The sequence below is a fragment of the Apodemus sylvaticus genome, chromosome 3 (assembly GCF_947179515.1).
Source record: "Apodemus sylvaticus chromosome 3, mApoSyl1.1, whole genome shotgun sequence".
NCBI classification, from domain to species: Eukaryota; Metazoa; Chordata; class Mammalia; order Rodentia; family Muridae; genus Apodemus; species Apodemus sylvaticus.
This window is the reverse complement of record NC_067474.1, coordinates 42,409,646-42,427,849: the sequence shown is the minus strand read 5'-3', so window position 1 is coordinate 42,427,849 and position 18,204 is coordinate 42,409,646. Positions and strand designations below refer to the sequence as shown.

The 18,204-nt window shown below is 36.9% G+C and overlaps 1 protein-coding gene across 1 annotated transcript in view; it reads right to left on the bottom strand.

Annotated features, from left to right (window-relative positions):
• LOC127680224 (ephrin type-A receptor 7) overlaps positions 1 to 13,703 on the bottom strand; it is a 91,318-nt gene extending 77,615 nt beyond the window's left edge. Inside the window, exons 1-3 of the mRNA XM_052175777.1 lie at positions 13,628 to 13,703; positions 12,207 to 12,362; positions 10,923 to 11,258 (exon numbers count right to left, since the gene is read on the bottom strand). Of these exons, the coding sequence (XP_052031737.1) occupies positions 10,923 to 11,258; positions 12,207 to 12,362; positions 13,628 to 13,703 (568 nt within the window). The remainder of the gene's footprint in view (positions 1 to 10,922; positions 11,259 to 12,206; positions 12,363 to 13,627) is intronic.
• Between the last annotated feature and the right edge of the window lie 4,501 nt (positions 13,704 to 18,204).

The window sequence follows — 18,204 nt, the reverse complement described above, 5'->3', positions numbered from 1 at the left end:
ACCCCTGAAATCATGAAACTCCAACAAAGTCTAATTTTACCCTATACATAAACTGAATGGGATAGGAGTCCGACCAATACAGTCAAGAGAGGAGTTTAATTTTCTGTTGTTAAATAAGTTCACTCCTGATTAAAGATTTCAAATATACAAAGCAAGCCAACACTCTGCAGATGCCTCTGTATGTGATGAGAAAGTACTGTTCTTCCCCCCCCCCCATCACTGTCTCTGTCTTACAAGGCATTTCCCTGAGTGGCACATTACCCTCTCCAGTGCACTGATCACACGGTCCTCACTTCTGCACAGCAGCCAAATCCGCCCTTAAAATCCTGTCATGGATTTAGAGCACTTTCAAAGAGCCAACCTGTTTTTTCTGTCCTCTGATTTATTCCCAAGAAGTTTTCCATGTATTTGAAGTGTACTCAATAGAGAAGTAAAATACTGCATAATCCCCAGGTCTGGAAACCATCAGTGTCCAAGCATTTTACGGAAAGAAAGGGGGAGAATTAAATATTTCAGAGTATTTGTGCATAACAGCACATGTAAACTAGAACAGCAAAAGCCATTTCTGGCATTAGTCAGTGGGGGAAATTAAGCAATTAAAAGTGCAAAGTTAGGCTCTAGGTCAAGTACCTAAACTCAGAGAGGGGAAAATTATAGAAAATGGAGTTTGATGACATAAAATATAAAGGTAATTTTAAGTCCTTCTGATTTTGATTTATCTTCAAGCCAATTGTTTACATTAATTCAGAAAAAACAAAGTCCTGAAAGTAAAATAACCCATTGAAGTTTATATGGTTATTATCTAACTTACATCAGCGGGTAGACTCAAGGGTTCACTGTACTTACTAACTTAGCACACATCTTCCCCTTACAAATGAAAAACAGTATGGGTACCCCAAGGTACCCATGACCTGGTTTCATCTCCTAGTTAAGTATAATACAAAACTATAAGTTGTGGAAGTACATGTATGATACTAAATATAATTTGTTCACAGTATCTATTAGAAAAAAAAAACCTAAGACACAGTTTTGGGATTTGGAGAGTCTCAGATCTCTTTCAGGGGCAGCTTGGTGAAAAGACCCAAGATCCATTCAAGCACACATAATTCAGAAGGTCTGCCTGCCAGCAATAAAGGCCGAAATTGGATACTTGGTGAGATTAATTACCTAGATAGGGGTTGATAATGCAAGTCAAATGGGAATGTAATTAAAGTGCACCTTCCATGAAAATTATTCATTGCTGATGGATCAAGTGACAGATAAATCAAAAGGCATTTAAAAAAAAGCCTACAGGTTAACTTGAAGCAGGCCCTTCCTCTTTTTAAAGCTCTGTAATTGCAGGTGTGCAATTCACTCTTGCTGTTCAGTCCCCATCAAGATACCATAAGACAAAAGGGTAGATTGTAATGTAATCTATGAGAAACAGAAGCCAATAAGAAAACCATTAGGATCATGGTTACAAACAAAAGGTCAGCTAGACTGGAACCAGTTGGCTGGCAGCTTTCAGAAAAGAGTGTCAGTCTGTGCTCATACTATAATAGGACTTGCAACCATAAAGAAAGACAGGCGATGAATTAATAAGTTGACTACTCCCTAGGGTGCAATTCTTACAGATGAAAGGCATGCAGTGGCAATCAAACAGAGTTATAAATTGGATAAATCGAATGGCATAAAAGCTATTTGCATCATTATTATTAAATAAAGTCTTCCTGGATGTGCTATTAATTCTTTACAGTCAATACATTTATTCATACTCCAAGAACAATAAAAAAACAAAAAACAACGTTTCGCAACAGTGGCAGGGTAATTTCAGCTACCCAGAGGAACTCTAAATCTAATTTCTGTGTTCAATTCTCCCAGATATATTTATTATACACCTAAGAGTAACAGACAAAACCAAATGTCCAATTAAGTGATAGTTGTTGAAAAAAATGTTTTATGTGCTACTCATTTCCCTGCTTCAAAACATAAACATATTTTTCTTTTACTGACTTCTGTTAAGAATACATATAATAGTTTTCTTGTCTTCCGAAACAAACTTGATGCTGTACAGAAAACCTACATATTTGGTAGATAACTGTTCTTAGTAAAAATACATATTTATCCTTGATATGTCAAATAAGAGCAACCAACAACCCCCTCATTTCTATTGGCTCACTTTTATAAACATATAATTGTGTGACTTTCTAGAATTTTATAATTTAAATCACACATTGCAAAACTCTGAATTCAAATACACTTAAAATTCCATCTTTCCAAAATATGAAATAAAACTATTTCAAATTTCTAAAACATAATCCAATCAAAACTGAAATGTCACTGGACCACAAGAAATTTAAAAGATTGAATATAAATATTTAATTTAGTTCTAATGAAGATACAATTCTAAGTTGTTTTATAGGAAAATGAATTTCATAGGGTTCTAGTTTCAGCTGTAGGAAAGCTCAGAGGGAAACGAGCAGACAAAAAGGAGATTTCAACACAGAAACACAGAGAGTGCTTGGTTCTGTAGTATTGAAGGAAGAAACATGAAAACAAACCCTCAGAATCATCTTCATTCATAAAGTTTACAGATTAAAGCTGAAATGGACTCAGCAAACACCCAATGTATTTTTTTTTCAGAAGACAATACTCTTCACATCCGCTGAGGTTCCCTAATCAATAATTTAATAGCAAATAAAATATAATGTCAACTCTTCTTGCTTCAGCAGATTTGTTGAAGTATGTCCAGAAATCAGACTGAGGAGTCACCAGGATACAATAATTAGAATCCACCCACACATTTCTACCTTCGGTTGAATAAAAAAAATGAAACTTCGAAATACATGGTAATTTAAAGAAAGTCACTCAGTATCATACTTTTTCTGACATGACAGTGTTTAGTGCAGTAGCGTTACAGTAAAAATGACATTAAAACCCAAGGGTTCTTGAAATGACTTCTTGGCATTCTGTTTATGAAAATTTTAAAACTTAAAATTAAATTAAAGAGATGACCACATGAGAAAACGAAGTTTGTTCAGTGGTAACAGATGTTAAAAAAAATAGCAAGAATCATTACAAAACTTTTAGGCAATTTTCTGTTTTAGTGTGTTATGTGTTTGTGTGTATATTTGTGTGTTTGTTGTGTTTGTGTGTATGTGATTGAATGTTTGAGGTTGTATTTGTGTGTGTGTACTGGTGTGTATGTTTGTATTTATTAGTGCGTTTGTGTGTGTTTGTGTGTCCCTATGTTTTCCTAAAGAGCAAGCTGAGGAAGAGTGCTTCAGGTAAGTGCTACCACAAGGAAGTTTATCAGTCCTATGTCTGTCACACAAGTACGTATCATGCAAATTTCTTCCAACTTTAAAACAGGTAAGCATGCACTATGCTACACAGTTTGTGGTACATGGGAAAAGGAGAAAACAAAGAAATGGGGAAAACAAATGTACAATAAAACAACACTATGTAACGACAAGCTATATTGATGTCCATGGTGACACATGGAAAGATACACGGTGCTCTATGTGATACACACTGAATTTGTAGCATTCAAAATGGTAACAATAGCAACATATTACAGGAGAGTTGGTTATATGTGTACAGTTTTCTTTATAGAATCAACGGCTCTCCTTTCTTGTGACCTCTATTTGTGCTATTATATGGTTCTCAACAATAAAATTTATGTGAGGCTAAATGTGGGTTTTTAGTGATGTCAGGCATGTAAGAAAATAGAGTGAAATGTCAAAACAAGGAGAAAACAAGGTTGTGATAATGCATTAGAAGAGAACATCAGCAGCCATTTCTTTCCAAACCCAACCCAGGCTCATTTTCCGTCTCAGTCTTTAGCGGTTTGATAAATGTTGTATGAAATCAGCATAAAAAGCAATCTATTACAATTCAGTCCAGCCAACCCCAAGCACGCCTGCTGCATATGCCACAGTGTATTTGTTTCTGACCATGGAAATAGGATTACAGTCTTTTCTACCTCAAATTTCCCAGCACAACTGCTTCTCATAGCTCCAAATGTTCAACTCTAAAGGATTTCCATCTGTCTTCATTCAGATGACCTCCTAAGACATTTGAACTTGTCAGTACCTGGCTGAAGAGGAGAAAGCGCCCCTTTCGGACCTTGCAGCCTGCCTTGTTTGCTCTCTATCTCAGACAGCCCTCCATTTGTATTTGCATCCTATATCATTGGTGTCCCACCAGCTTGTAACATTGTGGGTTCTAAAAGGATTTTTTCTCATCTATATGCAGCTATTACAATTTATGTTCACATTTGTACAATAAAATAAATATAGTATAGTTGGACACATCCAGAGTTAATAGTTGTGATTAACAGTATTACAACACTTGAAAAACCCACTAGTGCTAATAACCAAACCAGTATTTGCTTTCTATCATATAAAATTGTCTTGCTGCATGGTATGCTCAATGGTCTGCATCTTTCTATACATTGAACTTAATGACTAGATATTAACAAAACTTGAGATGCTAATTATAAGATGTCAAATGAACTGCTTAATTAAGAACTGCATGTCTGAGGTCTATGATGACTGTTTTGACACATCCCTTAGATGGTCCTCATTGCAACAGGACAAGAATCTACAGGTTTATATGTGCATCCCTGTCACTTATTTTGTCACAAAGCATACATCATCAGGTCTGAGTGTCCCAGATTAATTTTGTTAGGATGGAGCAATTATCTCTTCCTTTCTGATTGACCTCTTTGTAAATGAAGTGCAGTAAAGATGGATAATTTTCATACGTCTTTCACCTCTTAATTGATTTTGCCCATTGATTCTAAAAGAACAAAGTCATAAAACAGATTTAAAAAAGTAAAGATCAGCCTATTGCAGCTCTAATTGGCAGATCTGAGAAGCGAGATCTTGATAGTGTTCTCTCCTTTACCCTATTACTTGGATCACTTGGTTAGAACTGTTAATGATTCTCGTGAATCAATGTCTTTTCTAGGTACGTCTAATTTACTGCCTTCGTGGATAAATACAGATGTTTTCTGGATATCCCTGCCTCATTCCACCAGATTGCTTGTCCGAATCAAATTTGCTTCAATTCATCACCGACAAAGCGAGAAATAAAATAATCAACATTTACTCTCTCTTTTAGGAGAACGGTGCTGAAATGGAACAACCAAATGCTGATCAGTGAAAGGCCCGCCCTCTCCTGTTCTCAAGGTGATGCCACTATGTAGGTTCAGGAACTCCATGGGCATGCGTGGGGAAGACCGGAAGTGCACAGAAACCAGAGCTGGCAAGAGCTGTGTCTCACTACTACACGGGTGCAAGTGCTTGTTCTCGTTTATGTGAACGCACCCGCACACAACCAGGGTGTGAGCCTCTCTACTCTCCGGCTTTTCATTGTCTCCAGAATGCTTTTATTTTAGTAACAGAAATGGTTTGACAACTGTCTCCACAAGAACAGATTAATGACTCACACACCAAAGCTGTCTGTACATTGGAAAGTAAATCACAGAGAATAACTGGTTTGGACCAAATAAAGATTCACAAAAGGTACCCTCTAAATTAATTAATACTGGAAACCTTTGGAGCATTTCAATTACTATCATAGTAATTAATTTGTTGTACTAAATACTTTTTAATTGTTTAGAAACTCCAAAAACAGATAATGGATTCAACAGATCTATACCAAAGATTGTATTCTGAATTTTTCTTGCATATTTCATTTAAATCCTTAAGTAAACATGGTTTTTTGTACCTTTTCTCCTTAAAAGAAAAGTAGTAGGCACATTTTAGTGACAGAAACTTTCTATTTATCACTTAGCTGATTTTTTTTTAACTTTTAAAAGTGAAGTCATTATTTCTTTGTAAATATCACTTTAGGGAATGTATTTTAGTTGGCTTATGCCTTGATTCAAGAACGTTTCAGTAGCAAAATGAAAGAGCTTCTATTAAGGGCAATACATAGTAGAAGAATTACTTTACATAATACTGTCATTATGGACTGTTCAAGGATAATAATCCAAGGTTTATTTAAAAGAAGGGGTTCAAAGTTAGTAAGTTACAAATTTAATTCTCTAAAATATAGTTATAAAATATTGCACAAAATATTACATTCAGCAGTTACTTCTTAATTGTGTGCAAATTGATAGATTAAAATTGCCAAGAATATGACAAACATTTTAAGCTTAGAAACTGAAACAACAATTCCTAACTAATTTGTACATAGTTATACGGCAGCATCATAGCACATTCTGCATATTTCATTATATACTTAATCAGCTTGCCTTGAGTATAGAGAACAGCCTTATACTGGTCCATTTGCCTTTTACCACAACTCTCACTAAACAAGTTGAAAAATGTTAGAGGAGGAAAATCACACACACACACACACATACACACAAAATGTAAGTATCTGCAACTTTCACATTTTGCCAGATACACAAAGGGGAGGACACCTCACCAACTGAGTGGAATCCAACTATTTCAAAGATGAATAGTTATATTAATAAGCACGGTCTGTTAGAACATACACCATAGGCTTACTTCAAGTTATTTTCCTACAGTTGAAGGGAATGAAAATTCCCCCCAAAAAACCCAACAGGAGTCAGCTTTGGCGAGGTTTCACGCTGGGGCTTAGAGATCACGGTTTTCCATCTATGTATTCTTACAGCCTGTCCTCGTGTACGTGGAAGGAGGGGCAAGGGGGTAAAAGACCACTTCCTAGGATCACTTCTTTAAAGGTCCTGGGTTGTGAGGAAGCAGATTATTGGAAGCCATCAGTTCCTCCTTCCTCCTTGTTACAACCTGTCACCTGATCTGAACACATTGGGGGCCTAAGAGTCAGCATAAGCGCTTAGAGAGGGCAGAGGACATAGGTCTGCTTACGATGTACGTTTAATAAAATTAACACACTTCCTAAATGTTTTATTGGATTTTGTAATTGTAATTTTTTATACCTAGTGGTGAACTGATTATATTTTATGAAGATTGGTGAATTCAGTGTTACTTTATAACCCGTAAAGTTTCTAGAACCAGAGGATGTATTTTCTTAATAGCATGTTTCCTTTAATATATAAACCAAGGTTTAGATTTCCAAGAACTATAAAAATGCACCAAAATGGAACAAATTCATTTCACGTATCAGACATATAAGTTGATTTGTGTTCATTTTAAATCATAAGAAAGGGGTGGTTTGGGTTTATTTTTGAAAAAATATTCATAGTTGAATCACATTAATTCATGTGAATAGGTTATTTCTAAGAGTCAGCAAAAAGTTTTGTGCACAGCTTTGTTGATGTATTATGCCATATCATATGATGTTACCAATGTACTTAATTTGGAACATTATATAAAAAAAAACCCCACAAATCAAACTAAAGGGATCACTGAAATAAATCTTAGATGAGAAATCAGATGTGGGAATTGAAAAAAATAAAAATAATTGAACTAAAATATATAATTCTCCTTTTCCTTGAAGAAGGGGATTGAAATGACCACTAGAGATAATACTGTTTATTACTCTCAAATAATAAAAATACTTTGTCTCAAAGGTACTTTGTCATTAGTATCCAGAGGACATTATTAGATCCCTTTCTTCTTGTAAATAGTTCATATATTACTTAACCTGAGAATTCCCATGGATTTTACAACTAAGAGATTTAGGAAACAATCTTTGATATAATCATATACACACTTTTAAAAATTCTGAGGGAGTCAGTATAATAAATTGCACCAATATGTGTCAAACAATTTACTGGTGATCCTTTAATATCACATTCTAAATTCAATGTATTACTTGTAAAATTTCACAAAATCATTCAAACTTTCAATGATATGATATTAGTTCTATGAATCTAATCTACCCTTATACAATCAAACTTATAATATAAGCAAGAGAAAAGACACTAAGATATCAATGAGTGGTATTATGTCTGCCAAACACTGACTAATGTCCAGATACACCCTCCTGTCTTCAGAAAATATCTGCTCCATACTGTTTTGTTTTTTTCAGAATTTAGAGAAGTGTTTATGACAATCTACCTGGAGAGGACAAATAATGACAAATAAAGAGTCAAAGCCAAAACTGACCATCTCTTTTTACCAAAGGAAGCATCCAGTCCTGAGAGTAGATGACAGCAAATTTACGTGTTAGTCAAAGGGGTCATATGGGAACCCCCAAACAGCCCAGGCAATTGCCAAAACGATAGGGTACTCCAGCAATCTCACATCAAGGACTGTATATAAATGCAATGTCCCCACAACTAGTTGAAGATGAGGCCCTCTGAGTGTTCACAGTTGGGGGCGCTCTGATTCTTGTACCTTCTTCAGGGCCCTTTCACTCCCCATTGTTTGTGTTATCTAATTCCAATTAGTTTTTGTTTTATCTTATATTTTATTTTATTGTCATCCTTTAGAAGGCTAAGGGATAATAATGGGAAACAAATGAATACTCAGGGAGGCAGAGGGAAACTATGAAGGGTACAGGGAAGAAGAACTATAAGTAGGATATGTTATGTGAGGAAATGAATCGATTTTCAATAAAAGGGGGAAATCCAGTAAAATTAATATGTAGTTGTGTTGTGAAAAATACAGAAAGATTTATACTCCATCAACAACAACTTGCTTACTCCCAAACACAGTACTTCTCTCACTACACAGGGCCTGATTTCCCAACACTAGGCTCCCACCAGCCCTTCAGGGAAATCTTTACTGACCCAGCCCAGATCATGGTCTTTCTGTAAACACAGCCTGAACTTAGCTCCTTATTTTTTTAATATGATTTAATTTTATGTAATGGATGTTGTGATGTGGTGGTCACAGTCCCCTTGGTGAAGGACAAAAGAAATTGTTTTACCAGATGCTGAGATAGCTGCCAAGAAGCAGGACTCACTTCCCTGTTCCATCAGAATATAGACATATTTGCCTGAAAAATGATATTCCTTCCTGGTGAAACTTACAGACAATATCTGGGAGACACTGAAGTGTAAAATTCATTTCAATAGAGGATAACATTGGAAGTTCATTAAATGGGGACCATTCCCTGGAGACTAAAGAAGATTCCAACATGAAGGCGTCACAGCTTAATTTCCCAGCTGCTCATTTCTGTTTGCTTTCCTCTTCCTGGCTGTCTAATCTCAAGCCCACCCCAATCAAGCTCCTCGTACCAAGCAGCAAGCCTTGCTGACTGCTTGTTAGTAAGCTCGGTTTGAGAATCAATCCATTACTTCTTCATGAAGTTTCAGGTTTTAGCTGAATTCCTTCCCAGTGCTTTCTAGAGCATCATACAGTCCATGGGATATATATATATATATATCCCATTATATATATATATATATATTTAATAAAAAGAGTATAGTGTACCTCACTACAGGTCCATATGTAGTTGTCATTATATGGTTGCAATTTAAACAGACAGTAGGGTGTGAAAATTAGCAAAGAAAGGAAGGCTAGAGCAGGCTCTTAGAATGCTGATTGGTTTAGATTCAGCCAAAGATCACAAAGAATGTCTTATAAGCCTACTGCAATGTTCGGCAAACTTCATCATCTGGTGCAGGGCCACATTTAGTACTGTTCATAACCGAGTCCTTAGTGACATCTACTAAATATCGACTGCACAGCATCTTTCAACAGTGTCAGTGGAGAAAAGCTCCAATTTCTGAAACTTCTTCCAGTAATAAGATTTTTTTTCCTGGTGGTTTTAGAAATGTCTGGCTTCTCCAACTGACTTCCTGACACACATTTTTCAGAACATATTAACTGTAACAAAAGCTGACTGAGGAAGGCATTTCAATTATCAGGAAAAAAAAAAAGGAAAAAAATGAAAGCTGGTATTAGAGTAAGCTACAAGTTGATAATTATCATTTCTTTTGAAATACTCATTAAATTGGCCAAGTATCTGTTACAAAATATGGACAGTCACAAGACCCCACATCTACTGATGAACATAAAATATACTAACGCAGAATTTAAAAAGCAAAGTTTCAGATATTTCAAAAACCCTTTGTGGTGGTTTGAATAACAGTGCCCATAGGGAATGACACTACTAGGTTTGGCCTGGTTGGAGTAGGTGTGGTTTTCCTGGAAGAGGTGTGGTTTCCCTTCCACTAGGAGGTGGGCTTTGAGGTTTCAGAAGCTCAGATCTCTTCACTTCCCGATGCCCTGCCTCAAGTTCTAGATGTAAAACTCTCAGCTTCTTCTTCATCACCATGACTGCCTGCACACTGTCACAATTCCCCAGATGGCTGTAATGAACTAAAGCACTCAAATTGTAAGTCATCCCCAATTGTTTTCATTTATAGGAGTTGCCATGGTCATGGTCTCTTCACCACAATAAAAACCCTAACTACAACAATCATATTCTATACAGTTAAAAAAACGGCTTAAGCAATATACAACAGCACAACCACCACATTCATCATCATCATCATCATTATTATTATTATTATTATTATTTGGTTTTTTGGATTTGGTTTTTTTCAAGACAGAGTTTCTCTGTATAGCCCTGGCTGTCCTGGAACTCACTCTGTAGACCAAGCTGGCCTTGAACTCAGAAATCCTCCTGCCTCTGCCTCCCAGAGTGCTGGGATTACAGGCGTGCACCACCACCGCCCGGCCACATTCATTATTTTTAATGCCATAGTGAATACGGTCATAAGAAACACCACTCAGTATCTCAATAGTCGTTTCTCACATCTTTTTAGTTTTCAATCAAACAGTTCAGAGTATGACACTTGAAACTGACTTAGAATGCACCCACCCTTACTTTCACTGCCACAACTGTGGGGATATTAATAACTATAAATATCATTTAACAAGTAACAAGAGAAATAAGCTAAAGTTAAATAATCAAAATGCTGGCAAAATAAAAATCTGCGTAGTGGCGTTAACTAAACACTCAAGCAAAAGCACTAACTCATACAGCCCAACATTAGGAACTCAGTAGAAACACGCTGCTGCACATACCTGCTTGACCGGTGGTTACGCTGACAGCTGCAAAGAGCCTCTGGGATCTGCTTAAGTCTGAAACTCCATTTACAGCTTCGACTTCAAAAGTGTAATTTGCATGGGCGAGCAGGTCCATGATGGTGACATAGTTATCCTCTAATCCTGTCTGCTGGGGCATGTATCCAATGTTACTTCCGCACGGCACACATTCCCCCTGCTCCCAACTGCACCGCTTGCACAGGATTCTGTACGTGACATCGTTCCTTCCCCCGTTGTCAGCTGGAGGACTCCATTCCAAACTTACAGTCGTTTGATTGATGTTGAAAATAAGGTTCTGTGGTGCAGAGGGAGGCCCTTTGGAAGCCAAAACAGAAATAAACAAGTAGGCAAAAGAAGAAGAAAAATGTACACAAACAAATTGAACACTAGCATCTATGTGGAATATGAAAACAGAATACAGCTAATGTGGTTTCTTTCACATAAGCATAGAATTGTAGTTACTAGAGAAGTTATATAAGCCTCTCATGAATTCATTTGATACAAGACTTTATTTATTTTCCATTTATGTTGAACAAGAATGGGATAACACTGTCCTTCTATTTTTTTCCACAGCCATTCACAATATTTCTTCTAAGAAATTAAGAAAGTTACCACATCCAAGGGAAAAAAAAAGTTACGTGACAGTTTTCTTTTGAGCCATATTACAGTAAACACACTGATTTCACTCACAATATGCTCAAGAGTTATTGATAGCAACGAGTGGGTCTGCTTTCTATTTGGGCCTCTCAAATATTCATTAATTTTGAAAAAAATGTAAAAATTGGTTTATCACCAAGATTTAAATTCAGAAAACACTACTACTTAGTCACAATTGACTCACCATATGACCAGTAATGTGTAATAATTTCTAAGAAATACTATATGTAAAATAGTATTTAGTAAACACCTCTTAAATGTTGAGAAATAAAGTTAGACTAATGTTACTACTTAAATGAATCTGCTTAAAGAAAATTTGTTTTCTTTTTATTTTTTCTTGGTTATTATGTTTATTTACATTCCAAATGTTAACCCCCTTCCCAACCCTCTATTCCCTCTGCCTCCACAAGGGTGCTCCCCCATCCACCCCCCCACTCCCGCCCCCTCCCCCGCTCCCCCTGCTGTACTAGCATTCCCATCAAGCCTTCACAGGACCAAGGGCCTCCCCTCAAAGTTTCAAACTTAAAGGCTGCCTGAGTGATGCCCTTTGGAGTGCTGCAAAAGAATGGAAAGGAGATCTAAGCCTTTTCGGTGGCTTGAACTTACTCGTGCATGCGACATATGGCGGATCAGAAGGAGCTCTGTAGTACCCATCTTCACATTCACACCGCGATGATCCTTCGCGGTCGGAAAAACTGTGGGTTGGACAACGAGAACACTGGAGATCCTGAGAGGAAGATTTGTAGAACCTGCGGCCACAGGCTGGAGAGGAGAGAGGGAGGACAGAGTAAGGAGAAGTGGGCCAGTACTGACTGCTACTTCTGGGGATATTCGGGGGGGGGGGCGGAATGAGAGATCGTTATCTCTTTTGTGAAAAATAAACTTCCCATGACCTGATAAATGCTTTACTATATTGTACACTGAAGAGCCAGGTGATGGACTCAAGTAAAAACAGAGCACTTTCCCATGATTTCCCATGAATATTTGAACTGCATAGCGCTAATAATGATATGCAAACTTTCATCGGGATATGACTAAAAAATGCTCCAAATTTCCAGGGACTGCAAGCTTCAAGTTGAACACTTGACAGCTATTCAGCAGGCTTCTCTCCATGATAGAACCATTTTGTTAAAGAGATACTTAAATCCTAAGTGTAGGGGATGACAGGTCATTAAAGAGGAAGGCAGATAGGACCTGGTATGGATGGTCTTCCAGATCAGCTGGGCTGAGGGAGGGTTAATGCTCAGGAAGCCAGGAGCTGCTCTAGGCAGTGAGCCGAGTCGCAGATGCTTCAGTTCCTTCCCAAGGTGGCTACAGCCACTAACTGAGACACCACTCTGTGAGGCACCCATGCCTCAATTAATCTGCTCAGATATTTTATATGATCATCATTATCTTCAATTAAAATTTCTCAAGTTGAAATTCTGATTATTTCAGCATTGTTCCTATTTCTTAAGGGTGCTCTAAATATATCAAACATAATTCTCTATATTTATTAAAATAATACCTCCGTACTTTAAGATTTTTTGAAAAAACAGCTGTATCTCTAAAGAACCATTAGTGAATATTTTATGCCAATCTGTTTTAAATTTTAATCTTTTTTGTGGTATTTTAAAATGAGGTCTCTCTCTGTGTAGTCCTGTGTGTCCTATGTTGACCAGGGTGGCCTCGAATTTATAAATAGCAGCCTGCCTCTGCCTTCCAAGTGCTGGGACAAAAGGTATGTGCCGCCACACCAGCTCTAAAGTTTTAATCTCTATTGAAGGTTTAGTTTGCTCTCCTTATGTACTAATCAGAAAAAAAATATTTCAGATTTAACTCCCTGGATAGTGTAAAGTGGGAACTATCCTACTGGGGTGTCATATTTCCAAAACGTTTGAGTCATTCTTTGCTTTTGTTTACACACTCAATATTTTTGTATGCAGCTTTGAAAATTTGAAAGGCTTATTATTATTTAGGTTTCAAGCAATGAACACTGTTTACAAGACAAGCATATTCCATAACATACATTTAGTTTACAGACATACAGTTAATCAAAAGCACCATCATCTCGTTGTAAAAATAAGATTCACTACTGCCTTCAGAAGCCGATCCTCCAATCATACTAGACAAAGACACACAGTGCAGCCTTACGTATTCTCAGTAGCAATTATTACACACTTGAGGTACCGAGAGAACAGGCAGCTCCACAATATAAAGTCACAGCAACATCAAGGACACATGCAGATCTGATTTTGCCCTAATATAGATGTTCGCTGGTAAGAGAGAGTCTGGTTTAAACTTCTCAGCCCCCACCCCACCCCCTCCCGCCCCATACAGTATTGTTACTTTATCATTGTCCACTGAATCTTGTTTCATGTTCCATCTGTATACAAGGATAACAGGTACCATGGGAGAACACAGAGAAGTCACTGCTTCTTGAAACACTGAGGCTTAGAAACATCAGAGAGAGCCTCTTCGTGTCACTGATATCATGTATGTTTATCATGTATGTGGAGCGCGAAAGCATGAAGAAAAACCACAACAGCACTGTGACTTGAAATTTAGCAGGTACGGATTTCAGGGAGCAAGCTAAGACTAACTAATGGAATCCCTACGGATTTTTCTCCCATGTTCCTAACCCCATCAGCCTCCAAATTTGAAAGTCAATTTCCCAATGAACACTCATGATGCTGGGAATGTACCTATAATATGTAATGTTGAGAAATTTAAAAGTCCTACTGCTCATCTTTCAAATTGCATTAAATTGTATTTCCCTTTTAACAGATGGGAAAACAGATTTGAAGCAAAAGTAACCTGAATTCTTCAAATAATTCCACTTGCCTGAGTTAAAACTGGATTTAGAATGCAGGTCTGCACACATAAAACCGTATGCTGTTCACTACAGGAGTCTCATTTTCCTCCTGGAGCCCAAGAATTTTAGTTACTCTAAGTAGTTTTATAATTTTCAGTAGATATTTATTATCTTTTTAATGCACTGCTACTAAGTTACTACCATTGTTTAGAAGTCTATGTAACAATACTCTAATACATTTTAATGAAAGATATTAAGGAGACCATCTCAATTTCACTATTAATTCTGGCAGTGCACAATTATGGAATGCATTCATGGCTATAATTAAATAAGGATAATACTAGAAAAATGTTCATTATTTTTTCCTTTGAAGCAATATTTGGTTGTAGTGCAGGAATCGTTGAAAATTATAAGTTGTAACAAGTTTATTTAACCTCAAAGGAAACTATCAATTTAGAGATATTAAAAGTAAGTACCACTTCTTTAGAAGAAGGATATTAAAATAAAAGCAAAAGAATGTAAAAGCAGAACCTTTATATCTGGAGATAACAGTGAGCAAGTGGGTGGTAAAATCCTTGGGAAGGAAGTAACAGATGTTCTTAAAATTAGAAACTTAGATAAGATATCTATGTAAAATAGCTAAAGTCAAATACTCAATGAGATAAACTTATAAAGTAGCCTATCTAGAATGAACAAGAAACAGAATTCAGTCTCCCAAGGACTACAAAAATGACTGCACAGGAACTCTGGCAAGTTTTCTCTCTGGAAATGCAGGTGGTTTTCTAAAATGCACTAGGAGAAGACTTCAGAGGTAAACACATGCAAATGCACAAAGGGACATTTTCCTATACACGGAAGTATGGATCATATAAGAGAAACTTCATAGGAACTGTGAAATAGCCACTTCAGTTTTTCAACTCTCCTTTTACATCTAAATTAGCTCCATGAAACTTGACTCAAAGCAACCTTTAATGGTGCTCAATTCTATGGAAAAATAAATTGCAATAAGAAACATATCAATTTAATGTCCTTACTGTTTAGGCTTTCACAGTTTGAAACTGAACATAGGTTTAAAGTACCATAGTGTTGCCTCTTGGAGAGTGAGGTCATGAGTAAAAATTGTCTCAAATATTTAATTGTCTATATAAAGATAAATTCTCACCTATGATTTTAATAATAGTTTTCTGTGTTGTGGCAAAGCCCTAAATTTGATTCTTTTGACTGATCTTTTGCTCTTGAATCCTTAATGAAAAAATAAATTTACTATTCTAAGTCAATGTTTGTATGCTAAGTGAGTTTTGATTATTTTGACTGTTCCTTAAGCAGAAAATCAGACGAAGAAAGAGTGTAGGAAAGCTCCACATACTAAACTACAAGAATTTTCTGTTTAATCTACAAAATTTTATGATAGCATACAATAATCTCTCTTGTTTGCAGCAATGAAATAACTAGACTTTAACATTCAATTAATTTTTAATGAAAATATATCTTTCTATATAGTAAACTTATTCAAGGAATATTTGCAACTCAAATTCCTTTTAAAAAGCACAGAAAGGCAGTCCTGTTTACCACTTATAAAATAATTACATAAGAAAAGTATTATTAATGGGCCAACTTCCAAATATAAAAATAGTGAAGACAGTTGATTCTAAAGCTCTGTATTTGGTTCTCCTCCTGCATTCCTACTAATCACATTACCACCGTTGCCTTCCCTGGATTCCAGGTGTTAGAGCAGTGAGCACCCTGGCCTCAGAGTTGATTTCTGTCTAATGCAGTCAGCAGAACAATCAGAGCTCTGTTTGAAAGAATGTGTGCTCTAAATGAACATTCCTTAAGTCCACACAAAAACACTAAGCATCGTTCGCTCTGCTCCAGGCTAAGCAATAAAGCTAAGATGACTACTTTCCCTTCTACACCAGTGTTCAAATATCAAGACTGGGCTTGGTTCTTAAAACCCATGGAGGTAAACCTGGGGAACGTCCTACCTAATTATTTAGTGCATGCACAAGGCTGGAACAATGGCAATATCAATGGTCATGTTAAAGTAAAAGGGGGAAATTCCTTAGTATCCCACCCATAGACAAAGAACTGCCGGAAGATACTAGAGTGCTAGGAGAAAGAAAATCAGCAGGTTATATTTAGATAAAGCTGTGTGTATGTGCGTGCATGCGCACGCGCGTGCACATGTGTGTGTGTGTGTGTGTGTGTGTGTGAATAAAAAATCAAAGAAAAGAAAGCTATCTACTTGAGGAGAAATGGGAAGACCTGAGGGAGGGTATCTGGGAGATAGGAGAGGGAGGAGTGGGTAGGAATATAATTCTGTTTCATTTAAAACACATTGAAACAAATAAGAGAACAAATTCATAAAGATACTTTTTATGCAACCCACTGAACTTAAGGATCCTCTATAGTTAAGAAAGACTTCCTGCTTGGGAGTGGGCACACCCACCTATGTCCAGTATACTTTACATTACCCTTAACATTTGACTAGAAGTCCTTATTTTGTTTGGAGATTCATATTGACTGTACATTAGGAGAGTTTTGAAAAGACACAATTGCCTTGACTAAGGGACAGTCGTTAAAGCATGACTGGGCCCTGGATATTTTTTGTTTTGAAAATTATTAATGTATCTTCACTTTATGAAATGGAGGGATTAGGGGTTTCCTGACCAAGCCTGTAGGCTTGAAAAGCCAGGCATAGTAACATTCCCTTGTGATCCCAATGCTGGCAGGGAGAGTCAGTGAGAGCACAGGAAGCTTGCTGGCCTGCGGTCCCAGGCCAACTGGCAAGCCTGTGCTCAGTAAGAGACACTATCTCAAAAAAACAAAATAGTAGAGAGCAATCCGGCATGACGCTATCAGTTGTCTTCAGGCTTCTATACACACACACATGCATACACATGCATATACCACAAAAAAAATTTGAAAATCAGAATGGACTTCATTAATGACAGTTCATGCACGTCACAATCTTTGCTCATAAAGGAAATTTCTGTGGTTTAAAGTAAATTGCATATTCATTGCCAGCACTCTGAAGATTCCATGATCTTCACAAAATTAGGGAAGTTCATGTAAGATGCCCAACAAAGCATAACCTTACCTCAAATTGCAAGATTGTGACTTAAAATAAGAAGCTACTCAAACCATGAGAATTTGAAGAAATATTACAAAATTAAAACACACCTGTAAGCCAATCAAAACCAGAGATATAATTATTATGAAATAAAAACACTTATAAGGAAACACAAACATATACTTCTTTATAGAAGACATGTAAAGGCTCATAGGCACATACAGGGATGTAGAAAAGCACGAGCCAAAGGCATGTGAGACCCATCTACGTTGAAGAAGATGGCTGCGGTTGCAAAGGCTGCTTAAAAAGAGAGTGGGAAAAAGGCATGAGGGTGGGAAAATTACCTGGGAGGGGCATCCAGAGGAGCTGAAGTGGGGTGGGGTAGACATAGCAGGGCATAGCCTTAGAGCAGGATAAATATAGGGTGGGAGGACAGGGGAAGAGAAGGGGGCTTACGGGACTTTCGGGGAGTGGGGGGGCTAGAAAAGGGAAATCATTTGAAATGTAAATAAATTATATCGAATAAAAAAAAGAAAATAAGGAAAAAAACAAAAAAAAACAAAACAAAACAAAAAACAAAACAAAACAAAACAAAAAGTAAAACTAAATGTTTCAAAACCACCAGGAGAAAATTAGCAACGAAATAGAGTAATGCGAACTAGAGTCAGTGTCTCTGCCATGACCATGAGGATGTGACACTTCCTCAAAAGGGTAAACGTTCAAACCATGAAATGTAA